Source organism: Phyllostomus discolor, chromosome 7, assembly GCF_004126475.2.
Source record: "Phyllostomus discolor isolate MPI-MPIP mPhyDis1 chromosome 7, mPhyDis1.pri.v3, whole genome shotgun sequence".
In the NCBI taxonomy this organism is placed as follows: Eukaryota; Metazoa; Chordata; class Mammalia; order Chiroptera; family Phyllostomidae; genus Phyllostomus; species Phyllostomus discolor.
This window is the reverse complement of record NC_040909.2, coordinates 7,478,720-7,501,781: the sequence shown is the minus strand read 5'-3', so window position 1 is coordinate 7,501,781 and position 23,062 is coordinate 7,478,720. Positions and strand designations below refer to the sequence as shown.

At 45.6% G+C, this 23,062-nt stretch overlaps 2 protein-coding genes and 1 long non-coding RNA gene across 3 annotated transcripts in view; 2 read left to right on the top strand and 1 right to left on the bottom strand.

Annotated features, from left to right (window-relative positions):
- Positions 1–3,039, top strand: LOC118501553. The gene is made up of 2 exons (XR_004904174.1): positions 1–192; positions 2,413–3,039. It is a non-coding gene; the product is annotated as an uncharacterized LOC118501553 (long non-coding RNA).
- A 4,710-nt stretch (positions 3,040–7,749) lies between these two features.
- KIAA1143 (KIAA1143 ortholog) lies at positions 7,750–12,697 on the bottom strand. The gene is made up of 3 exons (XM_028518333.2): positions 12,517–12,697; positions 8,726–8,870; positions 7,750–8,081 (listed from the first exon to the last, which is right to left on the bottom strand). The coding sequence occupies exons 1-3, from the start codon at positions 12,622–12,624 to the stop codon at positions 7,870–7,872; spliced, it is 465 nt and encodes a 154-aa protein (XP_028374134.1). The 5' UTR covers positions 12,625–12,697; the 3' UTR covers positions 7,750–7,869.
- A 32-nt stretch (positions 12,698–12,729) lies between these two features.
- The window catches only part of KIF15 (kinesin family member 15), a 44,929-nt gene continuing 34,596 nt past the window's right edge, over positions 12,730–23,062 (top strand). Inside the window, 5 exon segments of the mRNA XM_028518625.2 lie at positions 12,730–12,903; positions 14,412–14,454; positions 14,962–15,145; positions 17,030–17,106; positions 21,201–21,238. Of these exon segments, the coding sequence (XP_028374426.1) occupies positions 12,885–12,903; positions 14,412–14,454; positions 14,962–15,145; positions 17,030–17,106; positions 21,201–21,238 (361 nt within the window). The 5' untranslated portion in view covers positions 12,730–12,884.

Genomic DNA, 23,062 nt, shown 5'->3' with positions numbered 1-23,062 from the left:
AGTAAAATCTTAAAAAAAAAAAAAGAGTCCTTCGGTTAGGGATGGGGTATTCCTGGGTTCCCCTGAATCTAGAGTATGAAGTAGGCCGGCTATTTACGGGTGCCTTTTCTTCTCCCTCTGTGCTGCAGATCCTGCCCTTCTGGAGAAGAAGACGAACCAGTGTCACTTGTGCTCCCAACAGCGTATACCTGGGTAAGTGAAACTGAACTGGAGAGCCTGAGGTGGGTTGTTGCAGGGTGTTCATTCAGCAGCGGTGGCAGACCTACAGTGGGACCCACCAGTGGCCACTGTAGCTAGACCCTTCAGACTGAAAACACAGAACCACCAAGAAAGGGGACCGTCTCATTGAAGTCAGAAGGCTGGGGAGTAATTGGTTATAGGACAGTTCATAGAGTGCACTAGTTCTTTCATCGCATGTTCTTAAACTGCAGCCAGACCAGCTGCCCCCCTGCAGTCATCTGGTGGGACACCTTGAAGCCACTCACTGAACTGCTAAGTGTGCCTTACTGGTGTGGTCAGGTCTGCGGACACTGATGATAAATTGCGGGCAGATCTATTGAAAGGCGATCGTTTCCTCAGGCAACATGCAGGGGACTCCTGGCCGTTTGGAACGAGAGCCTCAGGAATCATGACTGCCGTTGTTATTCACCGTCAGAGAGCAGGGCAGCCTGGGTGTCTGCTGAGCTCGGGAAGAACCCGGCTGGGTGAGCCGGGTCTTCAGATTATGGGAACCGTGACTAGGTCAGGACCATTTACATTCTGAAGAACTCAGTCTAGTCTAATATGCACACATAATATGTTTGTGCATGTGTCTGTATGTGTACAGGCATTGAGAGATGTCTAGGAGAAAGCTCTTCAAAATACCAACTGTTTTCTCTGACTGGTAAGGTTTCAAGTGATTTCATTTTTATTTTTTATTATTTATTTTTAAAAGATTTTATGTATGTATTTAGAGAGAGGGGAAAGGAGGGAGAAAAGAGAGGGTAATATCAAAGTAAGGGAGAAGCATCAATTGATTGCCTGTCGCACGTGCCCCAACCAGGGACCAGGCTCGCAACCCAGGCGTGTGTCCTGACCGGAAGTCGCACAGGCGACCTCTTTCTTTGCAGGACGACACCCAACCGAGCCGTGCCAGCCAGGGCGGTAATTTCAGTTTTAGACTGACTTTTCTAGGATGAGCATGCATTCTTTATATAATTAAAAAAAAACACTTTTTTTCTTATTTTGGGACAATAAGGGAAATAAAAGTGTGGTTAGAGTTTTGGTTTTAGGTTACCTTTTTAAACCACTTAAAGTTTATTTTTATGTGTCCATACTGGGCATTTATACAGCAGAGAGATAGGCTCAGGCAAAAGAGTCGACATGTCTAAGATCCAGCGTGGGTCAGGACTGCCCATCAGACCAGTCTCTGGCAGTGAACAGTCCGTGCAGATACATCAGTGTGGACCAGTCTGTTCTCAGCCCAGAAGATGCGTATGTGCTAATGTGACATGATCTCTAAGACACACTGTTAGTGAAAAAATGGCAAATTGCATAGCAGCACCCATAGAATAATTTCATGTTTATAAGAATCAAATGCTATGTGTGTGTTGAAAATATGTAGTAAAAAGACTCAAAGAATATACTCCAAACTTAGTGATGATAATCTCTGAGAAGAAAATGGGTTTGTTTGGGAATGGTGGGATAGTGATGGTTAGAAAAATTACTATTTTATCTCATATACTTCCATATTATCTAAATATTTGTAAGTGAGGATATATTTATGTGTAACATAATTAGAAAACTAAAATGAAAAGTAGCCCCAGAATAAGAATGTGTTGGTGTTTCCAGCGTTATCCAGGCAAAAGCTTGCTTTGGAGTGCGGGGCCTGAATATCCACTGTCTGATTCCGTGCGCCCTTATTCAGGGCACCAGGGTTTCCGAGTTTGATGCCGTTAGGATGATCCAGGTATTTCAATCTTGCTTTAGTTCTGTACCTCCAGAGTCACCGATGGCAGTGGCTTGGTTCCCTCAGTTTTCCTGCATGGGAATCAACCGCTATAGGGAATCTTACAGATTTCCCAAGACCTGTCACTACTTGATCTGTTTCTGTCACCTCTTCTGATCAATCCCCCAGGTCATTGTGATCTCCTTTCTCTATTATTATTATTATTTTTAAAGATTTTATTTATTTATTTTTAGGGAGGGAAGGAAGGGGGAGAGAGAGAGAGAGAGAGAGAGAGAGAGAGAGAGAGACACATCAATGTGCGGTTGCTGGGGGTTATGGCCTGCAACCCAGGAATGTACCCTGGCTGGGAATCGAACCTGGGACACTTCCTTTCTCTATTATTGACAAGAGGATGCAAGTCGAGACTCCCCATGGAGGCCCCTATTCCACACGGAGGACATTTTCTTCTGTGAACTTTTTTTCAGGTGAGAAGACCAACCCAGAAGGCACATGTTAGATGACTGGAGGAAGAGGTGGAGAGGCAGGGAGCCTGGTCACCAGGGCTCACATCCGGAGAAACCAAAGACACACGCTGAACAAAGAACAGGAGGGGGAATCCTGTGGGAATGGTTGGGAGGATCTTCCACGCAAATGTACACTCAGCCCTTTCCCAGGAGACAGATGTGGCTCTAATGACAATCATCTCTGAGAAAGTACCTTTTAACTGTCATGAATGTGAGAAATGGTTTCTTGCAAACCTGAACCTGCTGGACAGACGCCCCTTCACTGTGTTAAACATAACACGAGTTCTTGCCAGATCCCACTGCCAGCGAAACATCGGAGACTCGGCATGCAGAAGAAACCTTCGGAGTGCAGTGAGTGTGGGAAATTCTTCACTCAGAGGTCATCTCTTACTCAGCATCAGGGGATTCACGCAGGGGGGCAGCCCTACGTAGGCAGTGAGTGCGGGACCTGTTTCCGTAAACAGTCAAATCTTACTCAACATCTGAGGATTCACACGGGAGAAAAACCTTGTAAATGTAATGCATGAGAGAAAACCTTTCAAACAAAAGCGATTCTTGTCCAGCATCTGAGAATTCACACTGGAGAGAAACCCTATAAATGCAATGAGTGTGGCAAACCCGTTTGTCAGAGTCCCTCCCTTACTAAACGCCTGTGGATCCACACCGGAGAGACACCGTATAAATGCAAGGGATGTGGCAAAGCCTTCCGTCAGAGCGTATGCTTTACTCGTCCTCAGAGAAGTCACTCTGGAAATAAACCTTGCAAGTGTAACGACTGTGAAAAGGCCTTCAGTCAGAGTGCATGCCTCGTGCGGCATCAGAGAATGCATTCAGGAGAGGAGACCTCCATTTTTGACGACTGTGGTAAAGCCTTCATGCAGGACTCTTCCCTTGTGGGACACGAGAGAACTCACACTGGAGGGAAACTTCATAAGTGTAGCGCGTGTGAAAAACCTTTCTGCAAGCAAGCCCACCTTGGTGAACATTATGGGATTCACGCTGGAGAAAGGCCTTCTGAATGCGTCGGGTTGGGAAGTGCTTTAGACACCACCGCTCAGCACATGTTCGGCATCAGAAGCTTCATGCTGGAGAATAAAACTTGGGATGTGACCAGTGTGGAAAGACTAGTGTGAAAGCTCCATTTCCCCTAACTTCATGAAAGTTTAAGACTCAGTCTGCAGTTGGGATGAAATGTTTTGTATGTCAAGCAAAAGGCAGCGTGTCCTGAAAGTTAAAAAATAGACTCAGCAACAATTAAAATAAAAAAAAAAAAAAAAGACTCAGCACCAGACAGCCTTGAGTTTGATCCTTCTCTACCTCTTACCAGGTACGTGACTTTACCCTGAGTCTCAGCTGTCCCCAGCCTCCTGCCGCAGAGAACAGTGAGGACTGTTGCTAGGGTTCTCTCGAGAATAAGTGGAGCTGTACGTAATAAAGAACTGCCATTAATTGGTTGAGTTATAGATGTTCCAAAAATTTGTAAATGTGGCTAATAAAAACAAGCAAAGCTCAGCATTAGTTTTTGGGATTGGGTTTTTTGTTTTTTGGGTTTTGGGGGGGGGGGTTGTCAATGTGTTTTTCCTCAGAAACAGTCTCAATGTTCCTGCACCATTACCACATCCCAGGATTCTGGCCTCTCGGTATGGACATGGGTGCCCTTGAGAAGCCTGTCCTGGAAAAGGGCATCAGGAAGGCCTAGACGGATCCTGGGCGCTGGAAGTGATGAGCCTTCTCAGTGCATCATCCGGTCGTGATGTCAGTACGACTTACTGCTGGTGATGGTGCCTCTGACCCTTCAGATGAGGTGGCATCTCTCGGGCTTCTCCACTGCGAAGCCAGTAATTTCCCTCTTGTGATAAGTATCTTGAGGAGACACACTTTGAGACTGTAAATATTCCACTTTTCAATATTTTTGCCTGCTGATTTTGACTTTTCTTTGACACTTTGATGAATCTATCCAACCTCACTTATATATTTGTTTCCTATATATGGCTGTTGTAACCGATTGTCACAAGCTTACTGGCTTAGAGCAACAGAAATGCGCTCTCTGAGTTCCAGAAGCCAGAGGCTGTCAGGCTGAAGTCTGGGTGCGGGCAGGGCTGCACTCCCTCCGAAGACTTCGGGAGACTGTGTCCCTTGTTTCTTCTGGCTGCTGGCGGCTGCTGGCATGCTTTGGCTTGCAGCCAGCCACACCATTCCAGTCTCTGCCTGTCCTCACATTGCCTTCTCTGTGTCTGACCTCCCTCTGCCTGCTGGCTTTTAGATAATCTAGTTTCACCTATTTATCTCAAGAGTTTTAAGTTGAACACATCTGCAAAAACTTCACCATGGAAACATTCACAGGTTCCAGGGCGTGGGACCTGTCTCTTCGGAGGCTGCCATCCAGGCTGCAAGTTATTACTGTGGAATTTGCCAAGTGGTGATTTTTCTGTTTCTATCATTCCTGCTTATCTCACACTTGTTTAATAGTTGATTGATTTATAGCTGTAAGAATTTTTATTATGTGAGTTGCAGTCTACTATTAGCTTTTATTTTCTTGTTCAAGTCATTTCAGATTTGGCCATTGGTAATCAGCATTCTATAAAGACCTACCCCTTCTCCCTCACTTATGTCCTTTTGACACGCCCCCATTCTTCTCTGCGTACCTTCTTTCTCTCGGGCACAAGATGGTCCAGGCTCTTTTTGCTCTCCCTGCCTCCGCGTGGGGATCACCTTACTGGCCTACCTGTCTAGCCCTGCTCATATGCTCCCTTCCCGAGGGGCAGTGGGGGAGTACAATCTTCTCTGGCCCCAGGTCCATCTTTCTCAGCAAAATAGATCCTGCCGTTAGCTGAACCCAGTGTTCTTAGAAACAGTTTACAGAAGGTGAAGCAGTTTTGCTGAGGCTGCTCAGCAGATCTCACTGGCCACCGTATCTTGGTCTTTCATCACACGATCTGCTTCCTGGCCGGTAACTCTTACACTTGTATGGTTAGAAATATTACTATGGTAAAGACTCCAATATGATAAATTTCAAGATTTAAGACCTTCTGCTCTGGTTGAGTAGCTCAGTTGGTTAGAGTGTTGCCCCGATAATACAACAAGATTGTAGGTTTGGTCCCCAGTCGGCATATACGAGAATCAACCAGTGAGTGCATAAATGAGTGGAACAACAAATTGGTCTTTCTCCCCCTTCCTCTCTCTAAAAATCAATTAATAAAATTAAAAGAAAAAGATTTAAGACATTTTAAATGGTCTCTATTATTTAAATTTTTAAATTTCACTTACTGTGATTCTAATAAATAGGCTTTTTGTCAGCATTTCTCAAGTTTGAGTGAGCATCAGAACCACCTGGCAGGCCTGTTACAGAGAATTCTGGGTCCTGACCCAACACTTTCAGATTCACGGGGCAAGGCCCAAGAGTTTGCATTTTTAAGTTCCCAAGGTGTGCTGAGCCAACAGTCCTCGACCCACACCTTTAAGAACCACTGGTCTGTTAACAAAACAACAACCACAATCTACCACCCCCAACGAAATAAACACATCAGAGAAACAGTTTCATTCATTCTAACTATATTTATAATCCTCTTAATAGTCTCGGTATTGTTCTGGGTACTGAGGATATAGTGGTGAATAAAACAAAGTCTCCGCCCTCAAGATTCCCACCTCTAGGTGAAGACATTAAAACTCAGTAATTAAAACAGTGTGATGTTGGTACGAGTAGACACAGCAATGATGCAGACCAGGAAAATACTTGGCTTATGTAACAAGTGAGTGTACATTAAGGACAGTGTTGGAGAACGCCTTCGGGCCTCGGCTATGTAACTGAGAGACAATCTCGGGGCTCCCAAGCCCACTGACACGAGTCACTTTTGGGTATTCTTTACACTAGTTCTGAAAAGGGGGAGAGATAGATGTGGTACCAAATTCACGACTGGATGCTGTGAAATTCGTAACTCCTGATGGTTGCGGCTGGTGAGGGTTCACAGTAATAAGGAAAATTGTCAGGACATTAAGCAGGATCTTGAAAGGCTCTGGCTTTTCTGTGTTTCTCCCTTTCCCTCCCCCAAACTGGAGAAATCTCCCATTCGGACGGCCTTTCAAGTAAATGAGAAATAGATAAGGTGCTAGAATTATTAATCATCCGAGAAAAAGGTATATACCAAAATAAATTCCGGAGGGAACAAAGTTTAAAATGTAAAAAATAAAAACAAAGAACAAGAGAATCTAAGTAAACCAAGTGATTCTTTATCTGATACAGAGACCAACAACAAAAGACTGATAGATTACATAATTTACAAGTTAGTAAGAAAAATATGACTATACTAATGGAAAATCAACAAGAAATTAATTGGACAAAGAAATACAAAACGGTCTGTTAAATATGAAAAACAGCTTAGTCTCCCTGGTAAATCGAAGAAAATGTCAATGGAATTAAACTAGTAGTAAACACCATTTTCAATACATCAAATGGACAGAAATGAAAAGACTGGTTCTAGCCCATGGCTGGTGCACTGTTATCATGGATGAGGCAAAGCGTAAAATGGCAAAAACCTCTTTAGAAAGCAATTTGAAAGTAAGCATCAAAAGCTTTAAAACTATTCACATACTTTTCACAATAGAGGTAGATTAAACCATTATGCTGTATGCCTTAAACTTAGTGATTTATGCCTTTTTCTCAATAAAACTGGACAAAGGTTCACGCTCACCAAATCTGTCCTTTTGTATCAAAAGACCTAGTAACTTGATTAAGCAGACTTCCGCTTATATTTCTCTTTTTAGTTTTACCGATGACAGTCACCATGTTATACATTAGACCCTAATTTGTATGGAGATCATTTGTATTAGATCCTTACCTGTACAAGACCCACCTGTATCTCATAACCTGCCAGAACTCTCATACGGCTACTGTTAGCAGGAGGTAGGGAAGTATTCTTAACCAGACACATTATGGTCTCTCCCACCCAAAGTGGGGTTTTGCTAATGAGAAAGATACAATAAGGGACCTTTTAATTTCAAAATTAAATTGATGTAGCCATTAATGTTAGGTGTTTGAATTTTACTAACCTGGAAAAGTACTCAGAATATCAAGGGAGAAGCAGGATAAAGGACATAATACAATCTCAATTTTGTTAAATTATAATTTACATACATACACACCCCAGACGGGAATTAACAGTGTTAAATTAATACTGTGCTAGTTAATGTCTACAGATTACGTCTAACCTTTCCTTTGACTTGAAATGCTGTAATGTCTACAGCATTTCAAGTCAAAGGAAAGGAGTAGTGATGGATAGACAAAGTTTTTATCTTACTAAATTTTTTTTGCATTTTCTAAATTTTCCATAATGCACTTGTATTATCTTTATAATAGGAAAATATTATTTTTAAAAACACCCCGAATGCTCCTGAAGACTAAGTCCAAAATGCTTATACTTATTAATTTTCATCGTCACTGTCAAAAGAAAGGAGGCTACTGTTTTTGATTTGCTTTTGTGAGTTCTTTTTAACTGGTTCCTGCTTATTTATTTCATCTTCGCTTGTCTTTTTCTTTTTTGAGCTTGCTGTTAAACCTGAGTACTTTTCATCTGGGGAACGCTTGACTGGTTTTCGATACATGATTCTTCCATCAGCTGAAGCTGGTTCTTCATCTGCAGCAAAAACAAAGTTACAGGACTTTTTTCTCCTCACTGTTTTGCCTTTATCAGAGAGTCACATGGCAAGAAAACCTTATAACCGTATTTAAGGAAAACCTGGCCGCAGTTCAGTTTGGTCTTCTCTACAGCCGCCAGCTAAGTGCAGACCCTGGGTGAAAACTCACTGACCCGCCCCATAATACTGCTGTCCTTGATTCATTACAGCTAGGCTGTGTTTTTAACTATTTTGAAAAGTGACTAACTCCATTTTCCCCTAAAGCAATGTAATACATAGTTACAGGTAGTAAAACATATACTATATAGCACACCACACTTCAGGCAATAATTACATAGATCTCTGTTGACTAGTTTATGAACCTAACCACCTATTTTTTTAAGGAACAAAATGTTTTTACTTAAATTCACACTAAATCCTCATAACAACCCAATAAGGCAGGCACAATTATTGTCCCCACTTTACGGACGAGGTCACCAAGATAGAAAGGTGAAATAACTTGAACAAGGTCACGCACCTGGCACATGTGAAAGCAAAGGTTGAACCTAGGACCGCATCCTTCAGACGTACCACAGTATTATATGTGTAACTTCATACTCCGGCTCCTTACATTGTCAGAAAGACCGATTACACTCAGACTTACCTGCTTTGGCAGCCTTTATTTCTGCTTTAATTTTCATGACTTCTTCAGCTGACAGGTCTCCCTTTTTTAAAACCACCACTTGAGGCTGTTCATCTTCTTTGTCACTGTGGTCACCATCTTCATCTGGGAGCTGAGGCTGGATCCTCTAGGGGACAACACAGACACGATTTGTAGGTTGCTGACCCTGAACCAAATACAACCGCTGTCTCTATGAGAAACTGTAATTACCAAGGTCAGAAAGGTAACTTTATTGACTAAATGTGTTTGGCAATGAATTTTCAAGTCACTCTTAAGAGCCTAACCTGCCAGGTAGGGAAGCGGCCTGGCTGCCAGCTACCCCGGGGTGCCCATGCCATGGGATCAGTCTCCCTCTCGGCAGGACCCCAGCTGCAGTGCCCAGTGCAGGGGGCCCTCTGCTTCGCCCACTGCCGGGCCTCCCAGCCTGCTCAGGACAGTGCGGAACCACATCACTTGTCTCTGCTCTTTGTCAACTCTTGCCACTGCCATCTCTTCTCAAACTGTGACCAAAAAATAAATAAATGCCACCAAGTACAGAAAGCAGCAGCAGAAGGTACTCTTTGTCCCACGTCTGCTCATCTCTCCTCCCAACAGCTTGTGTAGGAGGTACCCTATCAGCCGCTCTCTAAGTGTGTAAAAACACGGAGGTACACAAAGCATTGTGTGTATGCACAGGTCACTGTACATGCTGCTATGTAATGTGCTTTCATTTTTTAAAAGATTTTATGTATTTATTTTTTAGAGAGAGGGGAAGGGAGGGAGAAGGAGAGAGAGAAACATTGATGCGAGAGAGAATCACTGATGGGTTGTCTTTTGCACACGTCCCACCCGGAGATCACCTGCCAACCAGGCACGAGCCCCAACCTGGAACTGAACCGGTGACTTTTCAGTATGCAGCCAGGGCTGATATGCTTCCTTTCCTTTTTAAATTATGAATTTTCCAAACATAAAAAGCATACAGAATAAGAACAGAAACCATGTACTCACTATATACACGTAACAGATGGTAACATTGAGCCAGTTGATTCAGGTTTTTTAAATATGTAGGATACCACAAAAGCTCCACTCCTAACTTTTTACTCCAACACTATCTTTGCACAATACCTTGAGATACATATGGAAGGATCTATTTTTAAAAATCATTGCCAGCTACTTAATTATATACATGATCCCCTCCTGGTCTGACCAGTACATTGTAAATAAAAATTTTTGCTTGTTTCTAGGTTTTTCCCACTATGCTAAAAATTTTTCACGTGTTTTGGTTCACTTTTGCAAATTTACGTGTAAGATGGATTCATGGGAGTGGAACTGCTGGGTTGACTGAAAAAGTCTTGCACATGGTCACACATTAGTCAAACAGCTTGTCAGTCACCCTCTCAGAGAGCCCTCCTTGTCCCCCACGCAGGACAATGAGGCCCTGCCGCTCTGGCCTCGCCCTGTCATCAGAGAACTACCCTCTACCGCACCCCCAACCGCTGAGCTCCAGCCAGCTTTGGGTACTGCAGATCCACGAACACATAAGCGCCTGTGCCCACCCTCCCTCTACAGTTCCCAGGGCCCAGAAAACCCCACTGACCTGCCTAACTCCTACTCAAGCTCCGCCCTTGACCTAGATCCTCTAGAAGCGCTTCCCTGAGTGCACCTGCCCCTCCTCATGCTGAGCACAGAGCTCAAGGTAGCATGCATGTTACCAATGGCTGCCAGTATCTAAAAACACAGAGCCTCGAGAACAGCAGGGACAAGAAGTGTTTGCTGATCTGTTCTTGAACGACCAACAGGATGAAAAACAATGAACTTGACTCACAGGCACATTCGTCTATTTTGTCCACACTCCGTGTCCGCTCCATCGCCCGACAAAGGTGTTCCTTCTAATGATACCCACTCACTGATTATGCATAAGTGCTGCCTATTGGTCTCTGAAAATTTCCAATAAATGACCTCAAACAAGTAGGTAATCAATAACTACTGTTAGCCGAGGAAAGGGGAAAGTGCAATAAAATCATTTCTGCTGTTCATTACAATGAGATAGAGAATCATTAAGTCTGACTTTTCATTTAAATGACTGGAAAACCAGAGAAACAGTCCAAGGAACAGTGATAGCCACCCCTGAATTAGCTCTCCAGAAGGCGGATAAGATGATTTAGAACTCAGTTGGTTATACAAGAAACTATTTTTTTTTTTTGGTTAACAGATCGCCAGAACGCTGATTATATTGCCAAACCGATTAAACATGAAGTTTCTTTCACAAACCAAGGAACATAAGTCGTCTCTTAAAGGAAAAGTCTGTTGACTAAATAAGCCCAAGCCACTGGTATTGACTGGAAAGCTCTTCCTCCCAGAGTTCTCCTCAGTCGGCATTCCGAACTGTAGTCGTTAAGGCGTTAACCAGGAACACAGGATCATCACCAGCACTCCGGCGAACTAGAAACTCAGGTCTCACATTTTCGGCGTTGCTGAATCCAAGTCCCTTTCTCAAACCTCATGCCCTGCGCCACCATGCCCGTTTCTGGTCCTGGGAATCAGTCACTCCCAGGTCATGTCGCCCCTAAACAAAAACGGCTCCTTGTCTCCTACTGAGTAGTCCACGTGGCCTCACCTCCGGCAGCCCCTCAATCACCTTTACACACATCCCACAACTCACCCCCTCTACACTCTGCCCCTGCTGCTCCTTCCATCCCTACCTGCTGACCTAGCCATGCTCCGGATCCAGTCAAAATATCCCCTCCTCCATGAAGCCTTCTTGATGACAAGCAGGGTCACCTAACCAATGTAACTTGTTACCCACTGCAGTGCCAGGCCCTGTGCTAGGTGGTGGGGAGATTCAGAGGCATTACGATACTAACACAGGAGAGCAAGTAATTGCAATGCAAAACCATATGAATGATTACAGATGATATGGACAAAGTGAAGGAGAGAGGAGGAATAACTGGGGGAGCTCCAAAAAGCGTCCAAGGCCGTGACCTCTGAAGGCAGAGATGAGGCAGGCAGGGAGGGGTTAAAGAACATGGCATTTGGGGATCCCATCTCTCGGTCCTTTCGGAGCCAGGAAGGGTGCCTGGGTTTAACACGTACTCACTGAACTGAGTCATTTCGCATAAGTCAGTCTGTCTCTTAAGCTCTGAGTGCCTTGAGGGGTGGGTCTTAGTGCAAGTGCCAGACGCGAAGTGCTACTAAATAAGTAAATTCTTTATTTCTCCACAAACCCCCTGAGCCCAACAGTCTCTTCTCAGCAGGGGGGCAGGCTTGGGTGTGAACCAGTTAGGGCTGAAGCCTGGGAGGGCTCCAAAGTTGACCCACCGATCCCATCCCTAAACTATCCAGAGGTGGCATTTGCCTACTTTTTTACTAACGTAACAGCAAAGCCCAGGATGAGATCCAGAGCATCCCTCCGAAGATGCTGCAGACTCAAGACCTACGACATCGGGTCATTTCATCAAGTGGCCTCAGTTTACCCGGAAAGCCGAACGACACTACCATCCGCGCTGCTAACTTTGGGTCTGGGAATACGCGAGTGAGAGCCAGGAAAGGGATCTTTCTTCACCCTCTCCCAGGGACGAGGCGCTCTACCTGCGTCCAGGCGTTGTCGAGAACTGAGCAGCGCCCTGAGAACGATAAAGAGCTTCCTGGGCACAAGAGGCTGTAGTCGTTCGACCAGCCGGGGGTCCGAGGCCCCGTCGGACCGAGGGCCGGCGCGGGTGAGGGGAGCGACCTGTCAGTACCCGGCCTCCCCGGCCGAGCAGACGCCGGAAGTGGCGGGGCGGGGCGGGGCTCACCTTGGTCTCCACGGTGGGCCCTTCCCTGTAGCCGACGCGCTCCTTGAAGCGGGCCAGGAACGCCGGCTCGGCGGGCCGCACGTAGGACACCTGGTTCCGCTTGCTCATGGTGGCTCAGGGGAAGACCGGTTCTCCCCGCGTCGCCTCCAGACCGCGCAGGGGCGGCGGCGCCCGTCGTGACGTCACGCCGGCCCAGCCTCCTGGCGCGCGGCCGGGCAACATGGCGGCCTCGGGGCTTGCGTCAACGTCCGAAGAGGGCGCCAAATTCAAATTCGCGGCCATCTTGAGCGAGCGGAGTCCCGGCTCGCTGCGCACCTGCGGGTGTGCGCAGCCCTGCGTTGGCCTCGGGATCCGGGGGTGAGGGCGCCATGGCGCCCGGCTCCAAAAGTAAGTATGGAGCCCCGGGCGTCGTGGCCCAGTCCTGCCCCCGCCCCCAAATACTGGGTGGGGAGAATGGCCGCCCCCCGCCTCCCGCTGGGTCCCCCGCTGGGTGTGGAAGGCGGGAGCCACCTGCGCGGCCCAGGGCGCTTGGAATGTCCTCGCCCCTTAAAGACCCTGAGGGAACAGCTGTCTTCCCCCCTCGGGCCGGGCAGGGAACCAGACACGGAGCTGCCCCGGAGCGAGGCTCGCTCTTCCTTCCCTCCCCGCGCGTTTTGCAGCCGGCCTCTGCCCGCGTCCCGGCCGCGCCGCCTCTCTCGGTTCCCTCGCCTGAGGCTCGGCCCCGGCTGTCACCACCTTCCGCGTCGGCCCACACTGTCGCCTCCCGAAGGGGCGAACGGGACCGTGGTCCCAGCGCGTCTTTCTCCTGGGAGGGCTGTAAGACTCGCAATCCACGGAGCCACCGGAGCCAAGGCGGACGTTCACCTTTCTTACGGCATTTTCCAAAAATTTCTTCACTTGATTTCTCTTCCTTTGCTGTTTGCCCTTAGGGCCATTTCTAGGGGCTTTAAACAGTTTTTGTTTATTTATTTTTTATTGCACCAGTTCCGCTGGGCAGTGCGTCAGTGGAATTCCTCCCACTGTCGTGCTAGACATTGTTCTCGGGCATCTTTTTTTTAAAGGTTATATTTATTTGTCTTTAGAGGGAGGGGAAAGGAAAGGGACAGAGAAGGAGAGAAACTCCATCGGTTGCCTCACTCACGCACGCCCCAGACCAGGTGGACCAGGGTCCTGGCCCGGCGCCCTGTCACTTCACGGGACAGCGCTCAGAAACCACTGAGCCGCGCCACGCAGGGCTCCGGCTTTTTAAAAACAATCGCACTGCCTGCTGGTGGAGAATAGGTGGGAGTTGGGCGGGGAGGGAATGAGAGAAGCGGGGAGACGGACTGTTGTAGTCACCCAGGTTAGGGACGTTGCTGGCTTCATTCCACGTGGGCGCGGCGGTGGGTCTGACAAGTTGCAGGGTTCCGGGTGTATTTTGGAGGTAGGTCAAAGACCGGCTCACAGACTGGGTACGGGTTTGAGAAGGAAGTGGTTCGCAATGACAGGTTTGGGCCCGCGGAGCTGGAAAGGCGCCTTTGTCATTAATTGAGATGGAGAAGCGCGGTGGGGTGGGGATGATCCGGAGCTCGGTTTTGGTCACATTAGGTTTGAAAACTTGCCTATTGGACATCGAACTGGAGATGTCAAGTAGGCAATAAATGTGGTTCCAGGAGGAGGTTTAAATCTGGCAATCAGTATATGCACTGCATTTAAAACCGGGAGACTGGACGTCGTCACCGGTGGAGTGGGCGTGGACAGAGCAGAGCAAGGCCAAGGACAGGGCCTGGGGCACCTGCTGGCAGGAAACCCGGGGAGCCGAGGAGGGTCAGCAACTGCGGAGCAGGCCGGATGGAAACGGGGTTTTTATGCTGCACTTTTAAACACCTTTGATGACATCTTATCTTTTTTCCTAGATGAGTTACGCGGTGTGACAAATTGTCAGTCTAACCAGCCAAGGTAAGGAAAAATCTTGTCAGTGACACCAAAAACAATTAGGGATGTAGTTTTCCTAAAATAACCATTTAGCATAGTAAGGGTACTTGAAAGGTACTTATTTCAGAATGAAGCTTGGACCTTGGCCACTTAGAAGTATCACATCTCCCCAGCCCCTGCCCTCTTACCTTCCAGGCTGGAGGATGGAATTGGTAGCTTAATTCTCCCCTGGGTGACTCATCGTGTTTTTGCTGTTGGAGGGAGATTAGGGAGGGACAAGCAGTGCTCAGAGCTCCTTGGAATCAACTCCCTGGGAGCTGATTTCAAAAACAGGCTTGTGAAGATGAGGGTCCTGAAGCGAAGGGGTAAAGGGGGCGGGTCCTGCGGGACTGTTACAGGAGGGGAATGGGGTAAGTCGTGGGCGTGGTTGGGGGACTCTCAGTATCGGAACACTGCAGGCAATTTGAGCCTCAGGTCCTTCTTTAGTGTTCTTCGCTCCCGTGAACTCGCCTGCTGCATTTTTGTCTTCAGCAGTGAAGGTGATGCCATCAAAGTCTTTGTGCGCATTCGGCCCCCTGCGGAGGGTTCCGGATCAGCCGATGGAGAGCAGAACGCGTGCGTGTCCGCGCTCTCCTCCACGACGCTCCGGCTGCACTCCAACCCCGAGCCCCGGACCTTCACCTTCGATCACGTTGCTGGCATGGACGCTACTCAGGTAGGGGTGGTCTCGGACCTTACCTTTCCATTGGGAACATGTAAGAGTCTGTTGTTTGTGAGGGTTTTGTTTCTGGTCTGTTTAGTTTGATGGCTCTCAGATAAGGCAAGCATTCCACAAATATTTTAAATTTAATTTTATTAAATAATTTTTCTTCCTTCATAAACCAGAACAACAAGCCTGCTTCCCTGCCCCTGTCCATCCAGTGACGGTGGTCAGTGAAGCTGTGTTTTTCAGAGCCTCCCGGATGATTGATCCGCACAGTGGGGCTGCCTGGTATAAGGGTCTTAGTCAGCACTGGCAAGTGTAGCAAAAGTATGGTAACTCGGTGTCCCAAACAAAAAGCATTCATTTCATAGTTCCTGGAGGTTGGGGAGTCCAAGCTATCAAGGCCAGGAGATCCAGGGTCTGGTGAGGACTCCTTCCTGGCTATAGACACCTGCCTCCTCACCGGGGTCGCTGGTGGAGAGATGGAGGGGCAGGGAGAGAATGGGAGAGTAAGGGAGGGGAGGAGACCTAACTACCTCTCAAAGCCCTTCTCCAAATACCATCACATTGGAGATCAGAGGTTCAACATATACATTTTGGGGAGGACAGAAACATTCAGTCCGTAACAGGGAGTGAGAGATTTGAGATTACTATGGTGTCAATAACTGCTTCTCTAATTAGGGACAATTTAGTTAACAGCAAGTCAGCACCATCCAATAGAACTTTCTGCAGTGATGGAAATGTTCCGTATTTGTACTGTCCATTACAGTAGCCTCTAGCCACATGTAGCTATTTAAAGATTCAATAAAATTTAAAATTCAGTTTCTCAGATAAAGCAGCCATCTGTGGCTGTTGAGCACTTAAATTGTGGCGAGTTCATCTGATGACCTGACTTTTAAATTTTATTGAATTTTAGTTAACTTAAATTTAAACAGTCACATATGGCTAATGGCTGCTATACTGGACGTCACGGCTCTTGATTACTCCCTGTACACATGGATGTATTTGGTGAGACATTTAGATCTTCAGTTGTTGTTTTGTTTTTTTTTTTTCATCTAGGGCATGGCTGGGCAATGGAAATATAAAGTGAGGCACATGTATCATTTAAAACATTCTAGTAGCCACATAAAAAAAAATTAAACAAGACAGCCCTGGCTAGTGTGGCTCAGTAGACTGAATGCCGACATGCAAACCAAAGGGTCACCGCTTCAATTCCCGGTCAGGGCACAGGACTAGGTCGCCGGCCAGGTCCCCAGCTGGGGACATGTGAGAGGCAACCACATGTTGCTGTTCCTCTCCCTCTCTTTCTCCTTCCCTTCCCCTGTCTAAAAATAAGTAAAATCTTTTAAAAAAACACAAAAAAGTAAAATTAATTTTAATTCTGTATCTTATTTAAGCCAGTATACCCATAATATCCTTTCAATGTGTAATCAACATATAACAAGTTATTAATGAGATATTTTCCTTTTCTTTTTTTGTTTTTTCTTTTTCCATGCTCAGCCTTCCAAATCAGGGGTATATGTTACACTTACAACACATCTCAGGTTGGCGTGGCCACACTTCAGGTGCTTGATAGCCACATTTGGCTCATGGCTGCTATTATTAGATGGTGGAAGTCTAGGAATTCGTGCTTTGTTGATAAAACCGCATCTACTTATATGTTACAGTGAAAATAAAAATGAGATTCACGAGTACAAGCTTGTAAGGAAAGCACCGATGTACGTATCGGGCTATACATTTTGTGCTAATACAAGTGTAACTACATGCGACGTGCTGAACAAAGTTCTGTGTGCTGTTTTAAGCATGCTACTTTTATTGTTATATTTCAGGATGCAGTTTAGGAAAACTGTTTTTGTTTTTATGAAATGTTAACTTATTTGGTGCTTACCTTTGCAGGAGTCTGTGTTCTCAACCGTGGCCAAAGGCATTGTGGAGTCGTGCATGAGCGGCTACAACGGCACCATCTTTGCATAGTAAGTTGCTGAGTGTGTCCTTACGCAAGGTTACAATGACAAGTGCTCCCTGTGTAACAGGGCTGCTGGCTGATGTAACAGAGTACCACAGACTCAGTGGCGAAACAACACAAATTTATTATCTCACAGTTCTCTGAGTCAGATGCTGGCACGGTCTCACTGAGCTGAATAAAGGTGTCAGCAGGGCTGCATTCCTTTCTGGAAGCTCTAGGGGAGAATCCATATTCTTCCCATGACAGGCCACTCACATCACTTGGCTCACGGCTCCCTTTCTCTGTCTTCAAACCCATCAGCGTGCAACTTCGACTCTTCTGTAGTCACGTCACCCTCTAACTAGAGATGGGACGGGTTCTCTAACTTTAAGGACTCATGTGATTAGATTGCCGCCACTTGTGTAATCACCTGGAGAAGTGTGTCTACTTATAACAGGTTCTCGAATAACACCATTTAGTTACAACTTTGGTAAGATGCCACAGGAACTTAATTCTTGTATATTGATTAGCCTACGGTAAAACTGGTTTTGTTATGTGTCAGTTTCACTTACAGTTGCAGAACCTATTGACATAAGTGAGGGCTTACTGTGTTTGGAATTCTGTAAGGAAGATCCATCACACACACACACGCACAGAAATACATACACGTATACACATGTTCAACCCCAGTACCCCTGTGAGAAACAAGTTTACCAAGTACAATGTTTATGTACAGATCCTTTTATCTTTTTAAGCCTTACAATTTCCAGTCAAAGCCTCATGTTCCACGGTTGCTTAGGTCAGCTCCTTCTCTGCCCGTCCTCCCCTGCAGTGCAGTTATGACACGCTCTTGCAGTGCAGCTAGGGGCATTCCCTCCGGGGCTCTGATGTCCTGGCCGAAGCGTTTGGCTTGTTGACTGAGTTTGCGTACTCTGAAGTTCATCCTTGGTAGTGTTCAGGTGTGTGGTGTTTTCACAAATGCAGGCAGTCACGTGTTCACCACCCAGTACTGAAGAGACCATTCCTACCGTTTGTCTCCTCGGCAGTCGCCCACGCCCTCCCCCCACTCCCGATGTCCGGGGTGTCATAACGTGTTCGACGTTCCTGCATCTTTGCCTTCATGGAGTGTCACATGAGGGGAATCACACTCTATGTAGCCTTCTGGGTTGGCTTTTGTCTTCTTAGTGAAATGCATTTAGGATTCATCTATGTTGTTGAAGGCATCAATAGTGTATTCCTGTTTTTCTGAATAGTATTTTATTGCATGGATGTACCACAGTTTGTTTATCCACTTTCTTGCTAAAGGATGTTTTGGTTGCTTCCAGTTTTTAGTGATTATATGTAAAGTTGCTACAAATATTAGAATATTGGAGAGGCGATCCTGAATTTGTAAATGTTGGCAAGCCTTAGAATAATGCCAGAGACTTAGTGTCTGGAGAGCATAAGCTGGAGGCGCAGAGAGCACTGAGACAACCTTGGCAGTTATTCAAGGTGAATTTTAGTATCGTTTCGTACATAGAAATAACATTTGAATGTAATTATTTTTTTCCTTTTCTTCCAGCAATACACTTTAAGCATTAAAATTTTGTAAAGCTGTTTAAAATTTTTATTTTTAATTATAATTGACATGCAATGTTATATTAGTTTCAGATGTACAACATAGTGATTCAACATTTATATATCACAAGAAGTAACCACCACAATGTGACCAGTGCCCACCTGTTCCTGTACACAGTTATCGCGATGTTATTGACTGTGTTCCCTGTGCTGTGCTTTACACCTCCTTGACTTGCTTCCCCCCTTTTTGACCACCCCTAGCAATAGACTTGGTTTTCTCATCCTCACCCAAGGACATGCTTACTGATTTTAGAGAGAAGGGAAGGGAGGATGAAAGAGGGGAGAGAAACGATGTGAGAGGGAAACATCGGTCAGTTGCCTCTTGTACATGCCCGGACCAGGGGCCACTCTGCAGCCTAGGCGTGTGCCCTGACCGGGAATGGAACCACAACCTTTTGGTTCACAGGACGACACTCCAGCCAACTGAGCCACACGCACAGGCCAGGACCCTAGCAATAGACTTTTTTATTTTTATATTTTATTTTATTTTTAGAGAGAGGGGAAGGGTGGGAGAAAGAGAGGGAGAGAAACATCAGTTGCCTCTCCTACACACCCCATCTAAGACCAAACCTGCCACCCAGGCATGTGCTTCTACTGGGAATTAAACCGGCGACCTTGCACTTTGCACTTTGAGGGACACCCAACCAGGCCACACTGGTCAGGGCCCTAGCAATAGACTTTTAAATTTTATTTCTAACTAGAGGTTTTTAATAGGATGTAGTGAATTATGTAATTCATTTGGAGTAGCTGATGCCTTTTGTGTATGTGTGTGCCTTGATTCATCTACAATTGGCTCAAAACACAAGAAAATGAAAAATAAATGAAGTTTAAAGCTTAACTTCATATTGTACATACATTTTTCCTTGAAAATTGGCCTTTGCCTTTTATAATTCTTTTTTTAAAAATCCCTGTCCTTTTTTTTTAAAGATTTTATTTATTTATTTTTAGAGAGGGAAGGGAGGGAGAAAGAGAGAGAGAAACATCAATGTGCAGTTGCTGGGGGCTGTGGCCTGCAACCCAGGCATGTGCCCTGACCAGGAATCGAACCTGCGATGCTTTGGTTCCCAGCCCACGCTCAATCCACTGAGCTACACCAGCCAGGGCAGCCTTTTATAATTCTTTAATTGCATTCAGCAGAACTAAATGTTCTCTTGAGCAGTGAGGCATGTAGCTTTTCTCAGTTGTCTTCTCAAGAGAAGAAATATTTTTCTTTCCACAGAATTTTCTGAGTGGTAAAATTAAAAAATGAGTGTGAAGTTAACAGCTACAATTGCCAGAGGTTATATATCTTTAGAAGTCTTTTCTCTGAAGACCCTCTAGGCACACTAACCGTTATGTTCAGTTTGGGGAGCACTAGTTAATAACTTAGTGGAAATGGCGTTTGGTAGTTGAGGGAAGACATGAAAAGCCCTTGGAGAGAAACGAGTGACTCGGCAGCTGGGCGAGCACACGTCCTGGTTTTCCCAAGACAGCCGGACCCCAGAGTAACTGTCGGCGTGGTCCCCTTCGCTCCTCAGCAGGAGACTCGGCAGTCTCCGTTTCTCGTTCTGACTTACCAGAGAACTTTCTTTCCTGCTTCCACGAGAAGGGTAGATAACTAGGCCATTCTGTTTCCTAGCTTTCAGGTCATTGAACCAAAAAGTAAAAGTAAATTCAAAATCTTATATTTGTGCTGTAAATCCGAGCTAAAGGCATTTGATACCCTGACGGACCTCCGTCTTCAACATAAACTTGGAGTCTTTGTTACTCCTGTTCCTCAGGATGGCCGAGGAGCTGGGGCACTACACACAAACCCTCAGCCTGCAGCCCCGGCCCGGAAGCTCCGCTGGCGAGAGCATCGTCCTGACACACCAAGGGTGGGGGTTCAGTCCCCCGTCGGGGCGCATCCAAGGATCAACCAATGAATGCATACATGAGTGGAACAACAAATCAATGTTTCTCTCTCAAATCAATAACTAAAATGTAACTTTAAAAAAAATTAAGGCCTATAATAACATAAGGATTTTAAAAATTGCTTTATCTTTAAATGAAGACATTTTAGTATCTTAAAGGCAGAATTTAGGAAAGAAATTGCTGCATTATTTAGAACTGCAAACATTGGAAACAAAATCTAGTTTGTTCTGGATAAATAAATTACACACTGAAGAATACTGTGCAGCTAAAAAAAATGAAGTAGACCTCTATTGACTTAGGAAAACATCTGAGGTACAGTGTAGAGGGAAAAAACCAGGCTGCTGAGCAGGCACAAGGGCGCTGTCCCAGTGTTGTGCATGAAGACCGCGGTGGCTGTGTTGTGTGACCCGGAAGTGATTATTAGACCACAGTGGGTAGCTCTGAAGGGGAGAGAAAGAAACTGGATTGTTCACTTTTTACCTAATGTAATTCAGAGAAAGGAAATCAGCTCTTTGTGGGGAAAATTTATACCTGAGTAGACCATATTAAAGTAGGAGGGTAGTCTTACAAATTTCACACGCAAACATAATCTATAACACATTCTTTTTACAGTGGACAGACTGGCTCAGGGAAAACATTCACGATGATGGGTAAGTAAATTAAAGATTAACAGTTGCTAGCTTAATCTACTCTTCCTGTGGTGGTAGCATCTGGCACGTTTCGGGGGAAGGCATAATTTCTACACATTCATAATGCGGACCTCATAAAATCGGGGGCAGTTCCCAGGCTTCTGTCCAATCTGAGTTCCATGACAGCAAAGTCCGTGTTTGCAGCTGTGTTCCCAGCGCGATGCCCAGCACAAAGCAGGCGCGCAGTCAGCAATCTCTGAGCTGTGTTCAGTGGGTTTTTATGTGTTCATACGCCTGCATAACCACTACCCAGGTCCAGATCCCACCCACCCAGCCCCCGAAGCAGGTGTTACTCTGACTTCTCTCGTTACTAGTTTTGCTTGTTCTTGAACTTGTACAAATGGAACTTTACTGTACGTACTCTTTATGGGTGGCTTCTCTCTCTCAGCATCAACTTTCAGGATTCTTGTATATTATTGCCTGTTCTGCTGCTGTCTGTCATTGTATGAGTGTGCCACAGCTTTCCATTCTACCGTTGATAGACATTTGGATTGCCGAATTTTTTGGACTGTAAGATGCACCGGACCATAAGACACACCCAGGTTTTAGAGAAGGAAAATAGGGAAAAAAATTTTTGAAGCAAAAAATGTGATAAAATATTGAATAACATAAATAACATAGGCTGCCGCCACCCCGAGGTAGGGGGGCCACACCCACACACAGAGAGCCAGGTAAGCTACATTCAGACTCTAAGATGCACCCCCTTTTTCCTCCCAAATTTGAGGGGTGCGTCTTATAGTCCGAAAAATGTGTTAATTCCAGTTTGGGCCCTATGAGTAATGCTGCTGTGAACATTTTTCTTGCGTGTGTCTTTTAAAGTCATTTCTGTTGGATATATATCTAGGAGTGGAGTTGCTGGATCATGTATTTAGGTTAGTAAATAACTGCCAACAGTTTTCCAAAGTGATACATAGAGGTTACAGTGCTCCACATCCTTGTCCACACTTGATACTATGGGCTTGAAAATTTTAGCCATTCTTGAGTGTGTTTAGTATTCTCTCCTGTGTGTTTTATTGGCAATTCCCTGATGTCTAATAACAACTGAGCACCTTTCATATGCTTACTGGATATTTGACTAGCCTTTCTGTAAAATACCCATTCAAGCCTTGTTTCCATTTAGAAAATTAACTTGTCTCTTTTTTTTACTCATTTGTGGGGACTCTTTACAAAGTAGATATGGCCCTTTGTCTAAGATACAGAGTACAGATTTTTCTTTGGGTTTTTCATTTGTGTAAAGTTTTTTTATTTCTGTGTCCAAATTTCAGAGTTTTTAAAAATAGCTTCTGAATTATAAGCAGTAATAAGGAAGGTCTCCCCCCTCTGAGGTTACAGCAATGAACAATTGAGTACTCAATACACCGGCACTCTTCCAGGCTCCGAGGGACCACTCCGATGCAAGGGAGTGTCGGACTTTCTTGGAGCTTATATTCTCGGGGAGGGGCACAGTTACAAGCAAATAAATGTCTGGTAATTCTGCCAAAAGTAGTAAGAGCTACGAAGAGAAAAAAAGAAGGTGGAAAAGAGCAAGGGGGTTGGGGGTAGGTGGGTCAGCAAAGGCCTCGCAGGAGGTGACATTTAGATAGAATTACTAAGTGGAATGAACGGGAACCATGAAACTATGTGGGAGGAGAATCTTCCAGGCGGAGGGACTGTAAACGCACAGACCTCGAGATGGGAGCAAGTGGACGAGTATTCGAGGAGCAGCAGGAAGGCCCCTGGCCCCTAGGTGGAGTTTTCCAGAATTCGGGGCTAATAGGAAGGGAGGCTGGAGTTGTAACCTGAAGC